Source organism: Manis pentadactyla, chromosome X (genome assembly GCF_030020395.1).
Source record: "Manis pentadactyla isolate mManPen7 chromosome X, mManPen7.hap1, whole genome shotgun sequence".
In the NCBI taxonomy this organism is placed as follows: domain Eukaryota; kingdom Metazoa; phylum Chordata; class Mammalia; order Pholidota; family Manidae; genus Manis; species Manis pentadactyla.
In genome coordinates this window covers 8781971-8802460 of record NC_080038.1, presented here as the reverse complement: position 1 = coordinate 8802460, position 20490 = coordinate 8781971, and the positions used below count along the sequence as shown (strand labels likewise).

General features: G+C 42.8%; 1 protein-coding gene across 2 annotated transcripts in view; it reads left to right on the top strand.

Moving 5' to 3' along the window:
* Window positions 1-1591: 1591 nt before the first annotated feature.
* Window positions 1592-20490, top strand: part of GPM6B (glycoprotein M6B) — a 142997-nt gene continuing 124098 nt past the window's right edge. The window contains exon 1 of one of the 2 annotated variants that reach the window (XM_057496101.1): window positions 1592-1936. In XM_057496101.1, the coding sequence (XP_057352084.1) occupies window positions 1933-1936 (4 nt within the window). In that variant the 5' untranslated portion in view covers window positions 1592-1932. The remainder of the gene's footprint in view (window positions 1937-20490) is intronic. The other variant, XM_036912957.2, reaches the window with a different exon arrangement.

Sequence of the window (20490 nt, the reverse complement as noted above, 5' to 3'; positions counted from 1 at the left end):
TGTTGAAATCAGTCCATGACATTTCCAAAGTGAGTAAGAACTTCTATAAAAATGTGGCTCTCCCTTGACATTGTACACACAATTGCTGTCACTCGGTTTTTATCACAGTATCCCAGTGTGGCTAGCTCCAGTATTTGGACAGCTGTTCATTCTTTTCTTAGGTTAAAAGAAAAAAAATCCAAGACTTCTAGGGAATGAAGGAAAGTGGACTAAAGGGCTTACTTTCATCCCAGTGCACAAAACCTTAGCGTTTTTAGTCCCAGAGTGGCTGAGTGAGGTCATGTCTTGCCAGAATGCTATTTGAGATAGTCATGCCCAAGTCCCATTCTGTTGTTCTCACTGTCTCCTAGGATTCTCCCAAGATGTCAGAACCAGCCAAACTGAAGTCTCCTCCCTAAGACAGGTGCCCTCACCCACTTCCGCCTCTATCTCCGCCCTTTGCAGGCAATCTCAGTTCCTGCCACCTGCCGTTGGTTTCCTGCATACACGTGCATTCAGGCCTCATTCAAATCGATTAGTCCTGTAACAGGAGGACCAAAAGGTAAACCTACGAGCTCCCTGCTGTTTTATTAGTGTATGAAGATTCGTTGGACTATTCCTCGTGGGATTGTGAAAATGAGCCAGTGTGATCTGCCTAGCACAAATCTCTGTCCTTTTATGCAAAATGCCATTAGGTTTTCTAGAGCTCTGCCTTGATAAAATCTTTCCTAATCCAATAAATTTCAGTAGATGAAATGCTTGCCTCCTCTACCCTTTCTCAGTCCTAAAACCTCTCTCTTCTGGCTTAAATGTCCCTTATGTGTTCTATCTGTTACTGTTTATGTAACCCTCTGATCAAGTAACACGATGTATTTTCAAAACAATGAAGCACAACATAAACTCTCCAGGGGAATGTTGGGCTCAGAATGGGTCAGAAAGCATTAGCCCTACAACTGCAAGGGTCTCAGAGCTTTTCTAATACCTTTGGAAACAGGAAACTCTTCTGAGGAGGCTGAAGGGATTGAAGCCCTGGACACTGGTAAACCGTTAATTCACTTACAGGCTCAAGTGCGAGGCCTAAACAGCAGGAGAAGCAGTGATGGGGCGTTTGCAGTCTCCCAGATCCTGCCAGGCCAGGGGTGGACAGCCGAGACCAAGCACGGCCAATTACAGACACCACCAAATGTGTCACCACCCCAAACTGGAGAGCCCTGCCTGTGCTCTTCAATGACATGCATCACCCACGAATAACTCAAGTCAGTGCTGGCGACCTTGGATGCACACCGGAAGCACCTGGGGAGCTTACGCAGCTCGGATGCCCTCGCTCCAGCCCCCCAGGTCCTGATGCAACTGGGCCTTAAACGCTCCCCAGCTGATTCTAATGTGCAACCAGGGCTGAGACCCACCTAATAAAGTAACCACCCGGAGCCCAAATGTGAACAAAAGGATCGGCGACTGAATGGAGGCAATGCTACCAAACACTGGGTGACCTTGGGTCTGTGTCCCCAGCCTCAGTTTCTTTATCTGCACAATGGGTGAAGACTAAAATGGCAAAGCCGATTCCAGCGGTAACAGTTCGCCTCTGGGACGACGTGCTGGTAGCCCGGTCCCCTCAGCAACCCCAGGGGGTCTTTTGCGGCCTCCGCGCCCCTCGGCAATAGCTGGGGGCCAGAAGAAGCCGCGAGCTTGCGGGCCGTCCCGCTCGGCCCAGGCTGCGGGCGCACAAAGCCCCCGGCGCTGACGTCAGGGCCCCTCTCGGCTCGGCCGGCCCCCAGTGCAGGCGGAGCCGCGCCGCGCTCCCACCCCGGCCCCGGAGCCAGCAGCCCGCCAGCCGCGCAGCAGCCCGTCCGGAGCCCGGCGCGCGCACGTGTCCGCCCGACCTGCGAACTTGCGCCCCCGGCCCTCAGTGTCCCCGCGGAGCCCGCAGCGCGCGCCCCCCGCCCGTCTCCAGCCATGGGTGAGTGCGCCGGCCCCCCGCTCAGGGGGGGCCTCCCGGGGCCGCGCGGCGGCGGGGGCGGAGGCTGCAGGTGGGAGGGGCGCTGCCCAGGTGGCCCCAGCCCCAGGGGCGCGTCCCTGCGCGGCGCCCGGGCATCCCCCGCCGGCTCCGCTCAGCGGCGGCCCCGGCGGGCGGCTCACGGGAGCGGAAGAGCGGGGCTCGCGGGAGCCTCGGCGGGGCAGACGGAGCGGCCCGGGGGGCGGGCTCCTGCTTCATTTTAAGGCGTAGGTGGGGAGTAGCTGCTTGCCCATTTCCCGGGATGCTCTCCCTGCCGCCGGGCTCCCAGCCCCGAGTCCAGTCCTGTCCCCACCCAACTGTGATCCTATTGGCCTTAAACCCACATTAAATAGATGCCCAGTTCCCCAGCCTTGGAGTCTTCCGAGAGCTTATTTAGGAACCATGACCCTGGAAACCAGGGAGGGGAGAGGGACAGGACGGGACAGGGTGAGTCTCCACTTTGCCCCCTGTTGGAGCTCTCAAACGCGGACCTGGGCACAGGTGGAGGGGTGCCAAGCGGGTTCCTTTGCTTTGGGGGGCTCGCCTATGAATGGCAAAAGCCTAGTTCTGGAGACGGAAAATCTCCAGCCTCAGCCTGGCCCGGGGCGACTTTTGGGCATGTGGAAGATTCTTTGTCACTTACTAACACCCCCGAAATGCTGCCGGCAGCCACCTGTTACGTGGGCACTCTGTCGGAAGGGAAACTCGTAAAAGTGGCGTGGAAATCAACCTCATTCTGCCGCGTCCCTGGAAACGTGGGAGAGCCGTGCCTGGGGAAGGGTCTCTCCCTGCTGTATTCTCCTCTCGTGGCAGGCAGGCTCCAGCCACAAGCGCCACAGAAGCCACCGACTGTGGCAAGCCCCTCTGAAGCATTCCTAGTGAGGAAGTCAATGGGCCTAACCATTGCGGGCCGCTAGTAACAGCTTGGAATGCCCTGACGGTGCCCCCATGCGACATCCCCTCTGCCACTGAGTGTGTCGCTGGGGGAAGGAGGTGGTGTGTGTGTGTGTGTTATTTTGGGCCGATTAAAATGCTGGTGGGAGATAGTAAGGAGGGAGCGTTGTTTTGCATTTAAAAGGAAGTGCAAATAATTTTATAGTTAAATCTTTTAAAAAACAGTTTACTGTGTAATCAAAATATGAAAGAAAATAAGGCCCCTGAATTCGACAGGAAAATTTCTTACAAAAAGTTTGGGAAGAACTAGGATAAAATCCTTCGAGAAAGGGCACAATTGCGTGACCTGTAACTCTGGTACCTACTACTTCTAATGCTCCTACGTGAGTAGTCACATCACTTAATGCTTCCTTTTAAGAGAGGTTCGTACAGAAACATCTGGTGGCCGCTGCTCAGCCTGTAACTGTTTTGGCAATGCTTGGCACAGAGATGTTGAACTTACATAGAAGTGTGATATTGAAGAAAGCACTCGTTAATTTTCCTGAAATAAAAGTTATTTCTGTTTTTTTTTAACAGCAGGCATTGGGATTTGTACTGGTTGGACATTTAGCTTCGAATTACCACATAGACACCTTCTTGAGAATGGCTTTCACGGTATCCTGGTCTTAATTAGGGGTGGCTTTATTTTTTAAATAGGTGTGGAAGTTAGATGCAGTTCTCATGAAGCAAATGCCCAAACCAGAGGCCTGTTCTCAAGGAAGTACTTTGTGTCTTGGACAATTGTTGGTTCTACACTTCAATTGCCAATTTATGTTAATTCGTGCATACCTCACCGGTTCTGGCAGTATCCTTGGTTTTCGTGTTTAGTTTTTGCATTAAAAAAAAAATTCCCTTCATGCCAAAAAGGAAACATACTGATTTCCTTTGGTAGCTTCTTATAAATACAGCACAAGGCCACGAACTGGTTTTATTTTTCCAGATGTATTTAATTACCAAACATACCCTTATGAATATTTTAATTGAAATGATCTAATGTTGGGAAAATTTTGACCGCTGGTCCACTGAGTTGGGACTTTGATTCTTATACAAGTCACTTCCTTAACCTAGTATTAGTTAATTTACTGGTAGAGTAGGTGAGATTTGTGGAAACAAAAGCCCCTTTGGACCCAAATTTTGAGGTGTTCAAAATCTTAAAGATGAAAAATAAAATAATGGGCAGTGGTGGCAAACGCAGTTTTATCTTTTGATGCATCTTAAAAGAAGATATATATTTTTAACTGTTGAGCCAATTGATTTTTTTTTTCACCTTCATTGAGAGACAGTTCACATACCATACAATTTACATGCTTAAGTATACAAACTTGGTGAATTTTTTTTCTTAGTATATTCCGAGTTCCACAACTACAACCACAATCTAATATTGTCATCACCCCTAAAGAAACCCTGTAGCCATTAGAATTCAGTCCCCATCCCCTCCTCCCCCCAGCCCCTAGCAACCACTAATCTACTTTCTGTCTCTATGGATTTGCCTAGTCTGGTCATTTCGTGTAAATGCAATGAGGCAATTAATGTTTGAAGTGTGTTTGACTATTCAGTAACTTTGGTGGTTTTGCACAAAGGGAAGATGTATTGTTTGTATGCAGTACATCACCTAAATGAGTGTGTTGAAACTAATTATTTCCACTGATTGAAGAGTTCCACATTTGGCCATTATGCACGTGCATGTGCGCATGCGCGCACACACACACATACACATTTTAGTGTTACTCCGGTTTTATCTGATGGGAACCCACGTAGCCTAACAGAATTTTGATACTGTTACAGGCCTAAAGATATAGCAACTAAATGGATTCAATGTAATAACCTCTCATTCATAAGGCATTTGTGGAATATCAATCCTGCTTTAATATGAATCGTGCATCCAGAAAGAAATGCTGATTTTGTTTCTTTCGTTGCCTATAATTTTAAATGAAAACTGTGTGAGAAATGATGAGATAACAGCAAAATAGCTAAATAATTGTTTTGATCCTTTTTGTGTCAAGAAAGTTTTTATGAGGATTATGAGCTTAAATATAGACAATCATTTCACAAAATAGCATTTAAAAAACTGGTTCAGGGTACTTCTTTAACTGTAATGTGCATACAGATAATCTGTGATCAAGTTAAAGCAGTCTCTGATCCAGTGGGCCTGGATGTGGTCCGAGTCTCTGCATTTCTAACCAGCTCTCATGTGCTACTGGTACTGTCATTTGGGGTGAGGAAACTGGGGACCGTAGGGCAAGCTGGAGGCCCAGGTGCCTGCTCCAGCGATTCCACTAACTTGTTACGTGATCTCTGGTAAATCATCCTCTCTTCTTACTCTCAGTTTACTAAAAAATAAAGGACTTGAAGTTATTTCTCTGGCTCTTACAGATCTTAATGGATGTAATTTAGAAAAAAGAAATGAGTGGATAATGTTATGCTTGAAAAACATGAGAAAACAGCGCCCTAATTGTTTAAACACTATTTGTTTCTCTGAAGCCAGCATCACAGGCACCATTTGTAGTTGCGTTGAACACTGGCATCCTGAAGGAAGACTGGCCGTACTCCAAGGAGGCTGGTGGAGGGAGCCGCCTTGCTTCCAGCTTTGGCTTCTTGGGCCCTCTTCTCTTTAGAGCTGGCCACTGTAGAGCACCTTTCCAAAACCCCACGCACAGGCCACGCCCACCTTCAGAGCCAAGATCAGAAGGAAGCGCCCTGTGGACCCATACAAACAGCTCATGGTTCTGGACGTTCGCTCAGGAATTCAGGTGCCATCGCAAAGGAATGGTATCTGATGAATAGCTGGGCCGAAAGTCGGAAGTATTCCCGCAGTGCACTGGCCTGCCTCCCGTTCAGTGTAAAGACCTAGCAAAGAGCCCACCCTCTGGTCTTGAAGAAAGCTCCTTTCCAGTCTCCTGACGCAGGCTGAAGTTTTGAATAAACCTCATAGCCTAATAACACAGAGCACTGTTAGTGACAAACAGGAAGTAATTAATTACTATGTTTTTTTGCTCCAGCAAAGGCTGTGGCCCAAACCCTTTGACCCCTCCAAAGGTTTCTTAGGGAAGGTCCTTATCTGCTGTCTCCGGGGGTCAAGCAGTTAGATGGTTTATTGAAAATGCCAAAGTGGTGCATTATAAAAAGTGCCACATACATGTCTTATACATTTTATTCAGTTTTCAACATTAATTCACCCGTATTTTGTTGTAGGGTCAAGGTCTTTGCTTTGAGTGTGAGCCCTGGTTGGAATTCCTTAAAGCCTGTCTTACATATAAATCAAAGCCAAAATTCACTGGCCTCTGGTTTCCAGTTTCAGATTCTTTTAAAGCAGAATGAGAACTTAAGGCTTTTGGAGCCGCTCTGTGTACAGAATCCTTTTATTATCACCTCCCCCACTTCCCTTAAACCTTTAAAATGACCTTGCCCGTACCTTTTTGGGCAACTCTTCTTCCCAGTGACTCATCTTTAAGACTCTCCGAAACAATCGACCCGCTTTTCAAAGAAATGAAAACTCTTTCTTTGGCACTCATATCATTAGTTTATGTAATGCTAAATCTCATAATTATAGTCACAAGTACAACGGGCATGAACAGGTTCGCAATCAAACACAACTGACTTTTCTTAGGCACCCGGTTGAGTTGGTGGGAGAAGTAGTACATAGATGTCCTGGAGAGCAGCCTTGCAGCCGAGTTCTGGGGACAGTGATCCGTGTGGTTTACAAGAAGAAGAAAGAATATGGGGTAATGAGGCAGATCCATTAGTTGAATGTTGATAAGAGGGCCAGTCTCAGCCACGGAATGATTTTCACATGATTTTTGTGGTTACTGTTAGCTGGCTTGTTAGTGTTTTTAGCATGCCTTCTCTTCTGCTCAAACACTGAAAAGAGTGAAGATTGTTTTATTCATTGCTTTATTCTGGTGTTCAGTCCAGTGACTGGTGCACTGTTGGTGCCCCACAAATATTTGTTGAAAGGATAGGGGTTTTGTCATATAAAATGCACTTTGTTAACGTCTGTCTACACTGTAAATGTTTCGATTTCAAGGTATGTAAAATTATATTTCTATATTATAAGCTGATAAACTATGCTCAATTAAATAGGGCAAATGACATTATTCTTTAATAATACGTTTAGCAGAGATTTTCATAGAAGAGATTCAGAGCTTGAAGTCACTTGAGAAGTAATTTGTTGTAGGCATACACAGACAAGAACAATTTAAAGAGCAGTTGGAATGTTATTTCATTACTTTTTTTTTTTTGCCTCTAGCTTTTTTTGTTTTGCTGTTGTGAAAGTATTTTCCTCTTCTGGTGAAAGGCACTTCTTGTCAGATTTTTGCGGTTCAGGAAAGCTGGAGTAAAACCCCGTGTCACTGAGCCCCATTGTTGCGCCAGGAGGAGAAGGAACCCGGCCCACGTCCATTCTCACCTATGTGGCTGGGTTGAGTACCTGGGGCAGTGCTGTGCCGCTGGAACATGCCAGGCTCCTGGCACTTGAGTTTCTGTCATGTGCTTGTCACATGAAGGCGCTTGGGACTGTAAGACGGCTGCTCACTCAGCAAGTACCTACGGAGTCTTGCTCAGTGAGCCAGGTCTGTGCTAAGTCGTGAAGCAAAACATAAATCGATACACAACACCCTGTCCTGTGCTCATATCACCGCAGTTCTTTCCAAGAGCAGATAAGCAGTTTACAACAGAAGTAAATGCAAGGTGCTGTAGAATAATTCCCACTGTCTGAGGGGAAAATTCAGAGGAAGGGGGCGTTTTAGATAGGGATCCCCTGGGGAGGCCGTTCCCTGTTGGTCACAGGGAATCATGAAGGTATTTTAAGGAGGGAAGTGACAATCTACCCAAGGAGATAAAAGAAACCCACTGAGATAGAGAGTCATTGGTATCTGATTGTAAAATTCCAAGTAAAAGTCAAGGAGTTCTGAGGAGAGTGAGACCTTGTAGCTTAGATGAAGCTTCTGATGGAGGCTAGGGTTTGAGGTATTTGGGAAAGATGGAAAAGGTTAGGGAACGTGTGGAAGCAGGAGGATTGAGCGAGGTTACTGGTGGGATCCCGAAAAATCAGGCCTGACCCCAGCAGAGAATGGCTGTGGGGAGAGGACAAGGAGCTGGGGACTGCAAGCCAGATAGGGGGAGGGTAACACATCATTATTGATTGCAAATGGACACATACAAATGAATCTTGCCAAAGCGTTTTTAATCTTGTCTATTGCCTCCTCCCTTTCAAAGAATGAGGAGGAAAAGGAAGGAAGGGTAAACTTTTCTGGGATGGAGAGCGCCATTGCTGGTGTGACTCCAGAGGGCTTGGGCACTCAATGGAACCTGGGTCCTTGTCCATTTATTTGATTATTAATTTTAAAAGTGGCATTATTTCTTCCTTATATATTTGAAAGAATTCACCAGTGAAGCTATTGGATCAAAAGTTTTGTTTGGGGAAGTGTTTTAAAGTACGAATTTTATTTAACAGTACTACTCAGATTTCCTCTTTCAGTTTTGGTAATTTGTGTTTTTCAAGGACTGTTGCCATTTTATCTAAGTTATTAACTTTAGGGGCATGAAGTGCTTCATAATAGTCTTGTATTATCTGTTTATTCCTGTTGTCTGCAGGATCTGTAGTGATGTTCCCCTATTCATTCCTAGTGATATAGGTAATTTGTAATCTCTTTATTTTTCTTGATCAATCTTGACCATTTATTTTAAAATTTATTTTAGTAGGTTGATCTTCACATCTGATAGATGAGCTGAGTGACCATGTAACAAAAAAGGAGTACATTTCCTAGTAATCAGAGCATAGGATTTTAATGTCCAAATGTAAAAACTGCTGGCTTGGCTAGGAAAAAAAATCTGCCAAAGGAAAAAGGACTTAAACCTGACCTTTTGACTTTTACTCTTAATGGCTACATATCACTTAGTACATTTGAACTTGGTGTGACAAGATCTAATGTAAATGATCTTGAGTTAGAGTTATTGCTTAGTGTTCGCTTGTATATTTATTTGTTTTCTGTAGGACTGTGAAATCCTACTTTCTTCTTTAGAGCAGCTGGAGAGAGATACTGAAATAAAAGAGGCCTCCTCACCTCCCCTTTCAAGTGTACTTTCAGAGCGGACTTTTTTAACCTGGGCACTATTGACATTTTGGGATGGATGGTTCTTTGCCCTGAGGGGCTATCCTGGGCACAGTAGGATGGCGAGCGCCCTCCCTGGCCTCCGCCCACTACATGCTGGTAACAACCTCCCTAGTTGTAACAACCCCCCTAGTTGTGACAACCAAAAGTATCTCCTGACAGTGCCAATTAACAACCATCGGGGGGGTCAAAGTCGCCACAGGCTGCAAACCCCTGCTTTAGAGTAAGAGGGATTGCAAACCTTTCGTGCTTCACATCATAAAAACTGAGTAGTGGCCCTATTGAGGACTTGGTTGAGCACGTGTGCAGAATGGGAAGCTCCCTGGTTAAAAAGGTGTTATCCTTCCAAAAGGGCTGCTTGACTTTTCCAGCTAAAGGAAGTTTTGTGTTCTTTAACCTTCTTTCAACATAATTAGAGAATCTGGAGGTATAACAGGGTGGGGGTGGGGGTTGCAGACCACCTAATTCTTTGGAGTAAAATGGTACCTGAACCATCACAATAATGAGACCAAACACCCGTGGGAATCGAGACTGCCTGGCTTCCCCTGGTAACTTCTGATGGTCAGTGCATTTTATCTCTGAAAGGACTGAATCTATATGAAGTTCGTTTTGCTTACTAAGATCCTTTTCATCATCTTTTGTTCTCTTCATTAAGTAGAAAGACATCAAGGATCTACTTCTGTTTCTTAATATCCTTAGTTACTTTGGCCTTTCCACATTTAGAATTCATCTCCTTAGCTGTAATCAAATCTACCCAGATTAAGCCTTTAATGCAATCTTTCTGCACGTTCTGTTCCATCCTTAGGGTCCATAGTCATGACTTTATTATGTTTTTCCTTGTGTTTGAGAGATGCAGGAGTTGGAAGAGAAAGGACTGGCTTTCCCCTCGTTCCTCACAGAGATCGTTTTCCGACAGCCATTGATCCATCCCCTGGCCTCTGATCCAGGAACTCCCCTCCTACCTCGCCACCCCACCGCCCCACACCAGATGGAGACTTAAGTCGGTGTTTTCTGGGAGATATGAGCGCACTTGCAAATTGTTCTAGTATAAAAAGAGTAAGAAACTTGGAAGTGAAGGCTTACTTCTAAAGTGAAGGTTTTTAGAAGGAGCCTAGAAAAGTCTGTTTTGTATGTGCATCAGGTCACCCTGTTAGGTTTAGGGATGTGGTGTTTCACAACTCTCTGAAAAGAATGTTTAAATAGAACGGTTTAAAATGGTAGCTTAAATTCAGGCATCTGTTCCTTCACACAAGGAGCAAAAGAATGGAGATGTAATTAGCAAAGAAATGCAAACCCTTGAGATAACTTTAGTTGATGTGGCACTTTATTTTATGTTTTCCTTTTAGTTTTCTCGTGTGGCATATTCTGACGGTTTCCATGGTAAGTAAAACAGAATAATTCAGAACATTAAAGAGATGAATTTCCAGTGCATGAATTATTACCATTTTGCAAAGCCACTGTCCTGGATTATGAAAAATTGGTTTCAGCTCTGTTATACAACAATATCTTGTCACAAATATTTTTAGATATTTTGTAAGAGGCATGAATATTATAAAACCATGTTAAAATTTGTTACCGAAGTATAACATATGCACAAAAAGTGGACAAATCATAAGCATATAGCTTGATAAATTTTTACAAACTTAACCAGTGCGTGAAGAAGGGGAGTATTGCCAGCTCCTCAGAAATCTGCTACAAACTCCATTTCAGGCACCCCCGACCTAAGGTAATCACTCCTAAATTCGCCAACATAGTTTTGCCTGTTTTTGCACTTTATATAAATGGTATTGTACAGAATGAACTCTTATGTCTGGCAGCTTTCGGTCAACGTTAATAACATTATTTTAAAACTCAGTGATGCTCTATCCAGAAAATAGATCTGCTTCTAAATCATTATGACTAAAAGCATTTATTAAATGCCTTTGTGTATAGGGCTGTGCTAAGGAATGCCTGAACTACCTGTTCCTACACTCTCTTTTTGTGGGAAACATTGACACAGTAGGGTGGGAAGGACTTTGGCCAGAATTGATGAGAGATGAGATGGGTGCATGCAAAACACGCATTCAGCTGAAGAGGTTACAAAGATAAGGTATCCCATTATCCACCTTGGAAATGGGAGGTACAGCAGGAGGGGTTGTGAATAAAGAGGACCTTGTAGATGTTGCATATTGGGATATGATCAGTATGGACATCTTCTGGCTTCAGGGCGTATGAGGATGTAACAGATGGTGAAACCTCCTCCCAGTTACCTTCCTGAAAAAGGGGGTGTTTTAGAAAGTGTCTGAATTAACAGTAGTTAGGGAAGTGTTGGCCAGTGGGTGTTCCCAGTTGGATAGCAGGTTTGGAGAAGGGTTTGAAGCCCTGGGATAACTTCTAGTTTTCATCCTGAAAATTTTTAGAAATAGACATAAAACTGTTTTTGCCAAATTTTCCTCTTGTGTTGTTTGGACTTAGTAATAATCTGCCTTCATTCCTTCAGTGAGGAATTTTGTTGTCTTGTTGACTGACATAATGGTGCTATCAGCAGAATGAATGCTTGGCATTGCACAGAGCTGGCTTGAAATTGCATAGGGTCAGTACTGCTTCCCAAGTAAGGGGTATCAGCGTATATTCCTGCCAGTAGTGTATGGATGTTCTAGTTTCTCTGTATCTTTACCAGCATTTGGTATTGTCACAGTATTTAACTTTTCAAAACTCTGATACGTGTGAAGTAGTATTTCATTGTCTTTTGTATTGAATTTCCCTAGCGAGGTTGAAACTTTGGTAGGTTACTGGCCACTTGGTTTTCTCATTCATTTACATCCTTTTTTGTTTTTACTGATTGGTAGCAATTCTTTATACATTCTGGTTACTAATCCTTAGGTAAATGTGTTATCAATGTCATGTTCTTTGTAGCTTATCTTTTAAATTTCTTGTACACATTTTTAATTCTAATAAAGCCCTAATTGTCAATCTTTTCCTTTCATGATTTGCCTTTTATTTTTGCCTTGTTTTAAAATTGTTCCAGTCTCCAAGGTCGTGAAGATGTTCTTCTATTCCTCTATTTTTTCCTTAAAAAAATTTTTTTTTCAGTATGCTTTTCATTTTTCAGTCTTTATTCCACTGGGATTTTAGTTTTTTGGTGTTGTATGAGGTAGAAACCTATTTTTTTCTATTTCCTATACAGAAACCACCATGTACTCACTAGTTCATCCTTCCCCCATTGGTTCTAATGTATAATAACCATCTCTCACATATTAAATTACCCTACTGTACATGTGTGTGCATCTCGGGGCTGCATTCTGTTCCTTTGGTCTAGTTTGCCAGTCCTGTGCTACTATGACACTTTGTTAATTACTTTTACTTGTTCTTCTGTAAAAGTGTCTGAGATAGTCTTCGTTTTTGCTGTTGAAATCGGTGTTTTATGTTCCATCAGCATCCCTGTTAGGATTCTCAGTGGGATTGCGGTGAATTTATAGAATAATTTGCGTGACACTTGGTGTGTTTCCAGTACTGGACCTCCTGTTTGTATACATGCTATATGTCTTCATACAATTAGATCTTTTACAGCTCCCAATTATATTTTTGCACACTTCAAAAAAAATCTATTACAAGGTCCCTCATAGTTTCTTTTGCATTTTTTAAGAGAAAAAGTAAATCAGTTGGGGTCCAATCTTACTCCATGGGATGTCATGGTTCCCATCCGCAGACCTGTGACTTCGGAAAGTGCAGCTGAATGGACAGACTTGGTCTGATTAACATAGAAACTGTAGGGGGAGCTGATTCTGAGTCATCATATACCAGCCTGGTCGTAAGAACTGAAGTATTTTTACTTAAACCAACCCCTGATATATTATAATAAGAAAATAAAACCCCCAATATGTTAAAATGTGGATTTCTTCTAAGGGAAAAGACTCGATTTGCACCATCACGAAGACCAAGTACAAAGATTCAAGGTACAAATCCTTAGTTGAAAGAGAAAAAAAGGCCATTTCCCACTACTGTCTTCCAGTGATGCAGCTAAGGTAATCCTGGAGTGAGTAAAACGCTGCTCTCCTGTTGGACTGTTACTCCCACATGTGGTGACGTGACTCTCCGAAGTTCAAGATTACCTAGTTTCCCTGAGCAGTTTACTGGAAAACCTTTCGTGGAAGAGTTTTACATAGCTGCTCTCCCTGCGACAAGGAGGCCAGGGTTGGGCCAGAGGGCCGGCTTGATTTATCCTGGGAAGTGGTTCATTCAGCCGTCAAATGAGATTACCAGTGCGGCTGTTACCCATCACTTCACAGAAATATTCTTATCCTTCCCCAGGGCCTCGAGCTTCTATTTATTTATTTGGTGGCAACAGAAATCACAAGTGTAAATTCTCCTAAGACGTATCTTTGGAGATGCAGTTTTTAAAAGAGTGCCATTACTCCCTTACTCTTGATGAAGACCAGAGCAGAACTGGCCCGTGGGACATTTCCTACACACTGCCTGCTGCTGCCGGACACCACCCCCGCCAGCACACACCCGCTCACACACGTTCGCTCACGCACACACTCTTCCAGACATTTCGAGCTGGGCAATCCCAAAGGGCCCCCGTCATGAGTCCATTTTGGAAATTGACTTCTCTTTGCCATGTTTTTTGTCTTGGGGCCATCTCTCAATGTAGAAACACTAGAATTTAAAACGGAAGTCTCAATTTGGATGTGCAAGCTCAGTTCTTTCTACTTTTTATCATCTTATTTTAGTGTTTAAAGATGTGTGCAAAAATGGTGGCATTTCTACTTTGTGACTGAAGTGTAGTTTCCTCAGCCTACTGTGATAAGTGAGAGATCATTAAAAAAATAAAGCTTCTGACCAAAGTCAGTGTGACATAGTGGGTTTTTGACCAGAAACTTCTACTTGGTGGTTTGCCTCTGTTTGGCTTGCCGCCTGGGAGGCCTCTTCCCTCCATGCTCAGAGGCAGTGTTGCAAAGCCAGGCACTCCTTTCAGGGACTGGTGAGAAGAGGAGGCCTCAGACTCTTCAAGAAGCAACACTGAGTTATTTTTTGTTCCGAGAAAGGTTGTCAGACCCAAGTGGAGCCGGAGTTGCCTGGTCCAGAGGGTGCCGTTTTGAAGGGGAGCCTTCAGGACCAGCGTCTGTGATGCAGACAGACGTGGGCTGCTGTGCTGATGTGGACCTAGTTGTTGACTTCGATTTCCATTGAGCTCTCACCACAAACAAGGCCTTCTTTATGATCAGAATAATGAAACATGATAATTGCACGTAGGATATAAAACTCAGTCATAACTAGCTTCGGGAAAGTCTTCATACCTGAAAGGTTTTGTTTGTTTATTGTTTCAGCGTCTTTCTAGCAAGCTCTTAAATATTCATATGGTAAAAGAAGATGGCACAGAACATTGAAATGAACCAATTATTTTTTCATTTACCATTTAATTTCAAGCAAGAGGTTTAACCTTTTTATTTTCTTCTAAGAGCTGCTAATGAATAGTAGTACATGGCTGTTTGAAGTACCATAGTTCCCAGACTTCCCCAGTCCCGGGTGAATATCTTAAGTTGTGGCACATGAAATAGACAACATTTGACCATTTTTAGCGTGCAATATGGCATTTTTCACATGGTTCAGTCCAATACAGCCTAGCAGTCCAACAAGCTGAAAAAGGTAGCAGCCTAAATATTCCCTCCCTAGGGCCCTTTCCAGCCTGGTTTTGCAGTGAGACAAAGGAAGCATCCATTCATTGTTTTCTGAAACTTTTCAGACTCAACTATGGCCTCATTCTGATTAGTCCTCAAAGGACACTGGCTTTAGGTTTCTCTGTCCCCAAACCTGGGGTTTCCCTCATAGATACTTAAAAACCAAGAATGCTGTCCTTCAGCAACAACTTTGGTGAAGCAATAAAATCATCCCCCAGTTTATCTGTTCTGTGAATGTGGGTTTCTGAGTGGTGTATCCATCTGGGTAATGGTCACGTATGATGTGGAGAAAGCTCTTTAGTTACGTTCTATCTGGGGTTCACTTAAATTTAATAAATGTTTCTCGATGGTTTAATATTGGTGTGTAAAATGTACTATCAACGATCTTTGCTGGGAAGTTTTTCCTCCACATTTTTAGTTGAAATTAGTAAAAATGGTCATTTCCAGATAAATATCAAGTTTTTATGTCCATATGGTTTAATTACTCCTAAATATATCTACATTTCTATTTTGCTATGAATGTTTAACTAAGACATCTTTAACATTTTGGTGAGAAAAATCCAATATAATTTCACATACTAAGACTTCTACACAAGTTGTTTGAAAGTCTTATTCTTGATTATTTCTATAAAACTGCTAAACATTCATGAACATTACTTGAAATAAAAATAAAATTCTTCTTTGGTGTAATTAATAATGGGGAAACCCATATCTTACTTTCCTAGAATTAAGAGTTCACCCTGACATGAAACCGCTAGTAATCAGAACTCTCTTTATCGAAGTACTTATCCTTATCTTTGAAAGCAGGTGTTTAATTCATGAAAATATTAGCAAATGAAAATCATAGAGCCACATACTGGCCAGTCAAGAAACTGTCTTCTTCCTGCCTCCCACCGCCACCTCCGGTCTGATCCCTCTTTGTGGTGTCTGTACTGGTATATACTATGATTTGAAATCTCTGTGATGGAAGGTTTGCCCTCTCTTGACCCTTCCCTGATGTTGAAGAGAGTTGGAGTTGAGATGGCTTCTCAATTCCACTTACTTACTTCTTTGGAGAAGTAAAGGAAGTAAGAGAGCATGAAGGAAAGAAAGAAAGAGTCGCCCCACTGTAGGACATCTGCCCAGGGAAATGTGAGTTGTCTGTGATGTGACGGAGAAGGTCTAACGTGTCATTGTCATAGTATAATACGGCAGCTGAAGCCCAGGCTCTGAAGGGCCATGTTGCTGGTTTGTTGACATCATCAAAGGCATTGTCTGAGACATAGTTTGTTTCACTGGCAGCCTCCCAGTGGTCATTGTGTGCGTTCATTGCCCAAGTGAAGTTCCAAGTGTAAGAACTATGTGTAAGAGGGTCCTTGGCCTTGAGGAAGAGCCCACATTCTGGTGGGAGAGATGGACCAGCAAGCAGAGAAATTATAAGGATTAAAAGCAAGACAACAGAAATCTGTTCAAAAAAACATTGTCTTCTGATAGGACGGTACCAATACTGGTCTGCCTTTCCACCACATATATTACCGTAGAGTAGACATCTCTCTCTTCTTTTGCATAGCTGGCTCTTTCAATGACATTATTAACAAGTTTCAGGATTAGTTATGTCTGAATGTTGCTACTTTTGCAAGTGAACATCCTGCTGAAACTTATTCAATTGGGGAGAATCAAACCTTTGCAAAAGGGCATTTTCTGAATATAGCAACTTATCATGGATAGTTTAATGCAATTAGGAGAATAGGGATGGTTGGTAATAAAAGTGATCAAAACCACAAGTTACATCACAGAATAAGCCATAAATGATGTCAGTAACTGTAGTAACATGATGAAACATCGTCCTTACATGATGCTTCTTTCTTTAGAAGCCTGGCGACACCATTGCGGGAACCTAAACGTTAATTAACGTGTTGCTTGAATACCTGACAGATTCTAGTCTCTTATGTAGTTTAGTCTCAAAGTCTCAAATGGAATGCTTCATTTAATTATTTCTATAATTTTATTACTTATGAAAAGTTATCTTTAGGATAGAGGAGATAGGGTATATGTTGTTGCCATGGTAACTTCGTACTTGAAATGGCAGGCTGTGCTTACTTGGTTTAAAAATACCTACAGTTTGCTATAAAAATCTCTACATGTAAATTGCTCATGTCCAGTGAGTCACTCATCTAACTGGCATTTCAACCAATAACTTGAACACGTAAGTTGTTTTGAAAATACCATAGGTTATTACTATAAAGTATTAAAGGTATTTTAAATTTCTATCATTAAAATTTGAATATTTAAAAATAGGTTGTATGTGTCCTTGCCATGTTAAACTGAGTGAGACAACGTTGACGGATTGGTTCTAAGTAACCGGGGGCCTCAGGGATGAAAGGCCCTTTGGCTGGTCCTGGGGTGTCTCCCGTGAGCAGTTACTGAGGCCGCTTGCCTGCCTTTCTCCGGAGTCTCTGCAACACTGGACTTGACTAGTTCAGTCTTTTTCTCTCTCCCCTCTGCTGCCATGTAGGTCCTGTTGTAGCCGATCTGCTGCCTTATTAATTTATGTTTTGGAGATGGAACCTCTTAAAACACACACACACATTAATAAACAAATACATGTTCTCTGTAAACCAACTCAAGCTGCGCAGCATGCAGGCCTGACTTGCCCTGCAGTAGCCCGGGGCGGGTACCCAGGGGACCTGTGGCTACCGCCCAGCACTGTTTTTTTTTGTTTTTTTTTTTTTACTTATTTATTTTACAATTGGAAGTGTGTACTTTTTTTTTTTTTGAGAGGGCATCTCATATTTATTGATCAAATGGTTGTTAACGACAATAAAATTCTGCATAGGGGAGTCAATGCTCAATGCACAATCATGAATCCACCCCAAGCCTAATTCTTGTCAGTCTCCAATCTTCTGAGGCATAACGAACAAGTTCTTACATGGAGAACAAATTCTTACATAGTGAATAAGTTACATGGTGAACAGTACAAGGGCCCAGCACTGGTTTTTATACACGACTATTTTGCAAGTGACTGAGACTTCCAGAACATTTCAAATTCTGCTAAGTGGGGAGTAACAATTTTTGTAGCCATATCCGTGCATACATTACATCCTGGATCCACACTGGTGACAGAAATACGTCCTGTTTTGGAGACAGAGACAATGACAACTCCGCCTTTTTTTTTTCTTTTTTAACATCCATTCCAAAAACTTGGGGGCAGTGTAGGGAACAGGACTGCTTCAATTGTGAGCTAGTGTTTTCCATTTCTGCCTTAATGGGAATCTCTCAGTGGCTGGCAGAATGTGCTTGTATGTGTGTTAACATCTTTTCTGATGACTCAGATAAGCTCCTTTGGTGACCGAGAAAGTAAAATCATGGTTCAAAGCGTCGTGAGGCTGGTCCAGAGGCCTTGGGTGCCCTCCCTGCTCTGTACCCGCGTGCCACCTTCCCTCCTGAGGCTGGACCAAAGCAGCTGAAAACCCTGCTGGGCCTTTCAGAGCCCTGGAGGGGATGTTTAAGTGGCAGGTACACTTCATTATTAGGTGTATTACAAAAGCAAGAGAATAAGGGTGCTCCGGACAGAAGGGTACTGTGTTTTTATGAATCAGCTTGGTTTTCACAGAGGTCAGGATATGTCTCAGTCAAGAAATGGAGGTATAACACACAATACATATGTGCATATACCTATTCATTTTATATAAAAGGAGTGTGTCATATATAACAGGTATGCAGTCATGTGTATAACATGTTACATACGTATAGTACATACACACGTATATGACTCACACCCATGAAAAGCATTTACATTTACTGAGTCTGTCCTTACTGTATGGAGGCACAGTTCTAAGTGCTTGATCTGCATCAACCAATGTAATCCTCACCATTCCACAGATATGGCCACTGAGGCCACAGAGCCAGGAAGTGGCAAGGCCAGTATTTGAACCCCAGCAGTCTAGCTCCATCCTTGTGTCCCTCTGCCAGTTGGTACCTATAACCACTGGGGACCTTCCACTGGGGGCTGGGGGGTTATGGAGAACACCATTTCTCCTAATGTTTTCTTCTTCCAGTGAAGGAAAGGGAATATGGAAACCTGTGACTCACTTGTTTTAGTGGCCTCAGGAGCGGCACACTTTTGACGGTGGGTTAGATGTTTGGAAAGTGGTCACATCCACTGGGCCAGGTCCAGTGAGTAAGGTGCGTGACCAACCTGAGGACCACCATTTTGGGACCCGATACATAATGTAAATTGTTTGTCCTCTCTGGAGATCCTTCGGCAGCACCAGTGGATGCCAGGTGGCTTGGAAGAGCTGTTCTTTGTATATACACCTTTGTAATTATTTTAATAGAACAAAACACACAATCTCATTGCTTTTGTTATCATACTAATTAGCTGCGATATAGATTTATCTACTACAGTGGAGCTCCCCTCACCCCCAATGTTGTTAATAACTTCATGCCAGAAGTTTCCATTTGATATAAAAGTATCAGCTGGTATGGTGGCTGTTCTCCAAGGAGTCAGAGACTTAGGCTGTCTTGTTGTTCTGTTGTATTTGAGACTTGGCTTCCATTTCATGGTCCCTGGCTGCTGTGACTCCTGCCATCACTTTCACATTTCTGCTAAAAGGAAGAAGAAAAGGTTGGGCAGTCCCTTCTGCTTAAGGGCATTCTGTGGAAGCTGCCCGTGTCACTTTTGCTCACATCCCAATGGCCAAAACTTGGTCATTTGATCACACATAACTGCAAGTGCTTCTGGGAATGTACTCTTTAGCTGGGCAGCCAGCTAAAAATATTACTGCAGAAGGGGGGTGAGGGCCACAGATACTGGAAAATAGGAAGCAGTGTCTGCCACACTTACATATTAAAAAGAAGTAAAATTGGTAAAAGCATATAAAGTAAACCTTCAGATTTTTAGAAATCTCAAACACTGGAATAATGTGATTTTTTTGTTCAGAATAACGATACCCTTGCAGTCCATGTTGCTTATGTTATAATTATTCCTAAATCCACGATGGAGAACAGGAAGAATTTTTCAAGTAGTTGATAGTGTTAACACATTTTGAATATAAATTCCCTTTCTTTGTAAATGCCCCCAAATTAAGACTGTAAACAAGGTAGAACAAGGAGATACCAGAATGTTTGTTAACGTCTGAACGCTATGTTAGAGAGTTGGCTCACCCCCTGCTTTTGACTGACATCTTGGCTAGTGTAAATTGAGGAAGAACACATTGTAAAATTATGCTAATTTGAAGTTACATTCGACACTGAAGCAGAATGTGACCTCAAGGTCAGGTGTAGTCATCTAAAAAGAACGGAAGGGCTGGGATTGTCTTGTAGTTTTTAAGGTAACACTGAACATCTCCCTCTGTATAAATTATTAGCATATAGCTTTCAGCCCTACAAACTTTGGATGATAAATATTTAATGCTTCTCATCTAAATAAAAAAGTAATTAAGGTAAATACTATATTTTCTTCACACTAATGTAATAATATGGATTCAGTGATTCTGCTGATCCCATATGGAGTTTTCTTCAGGCTAAGATGTGGAAACAAAATAAATAGATTAAGCTGGAAATTTTTAATCTTCCTCTTACAGTAACCATATGGGGAGTCATTTTTAAATAACCAAAACTGGATCAAGTACAGAAAGCGATGATTGTCTCACTGGCATGCCTGAGATGAAATGACTATTTTGTCTTTTTTTTTTTTTAACAATGTCCCGTCCTTACATTGAAAGCAGGAATTCTTGCCACATTTCCTAAAGAAAATACCCCAACTATTTCTTCCACTGCATAATTTCAGTTCTCTCTTTTTGCCTTCACATTATTGGCTTCCCCATTTAGGTGA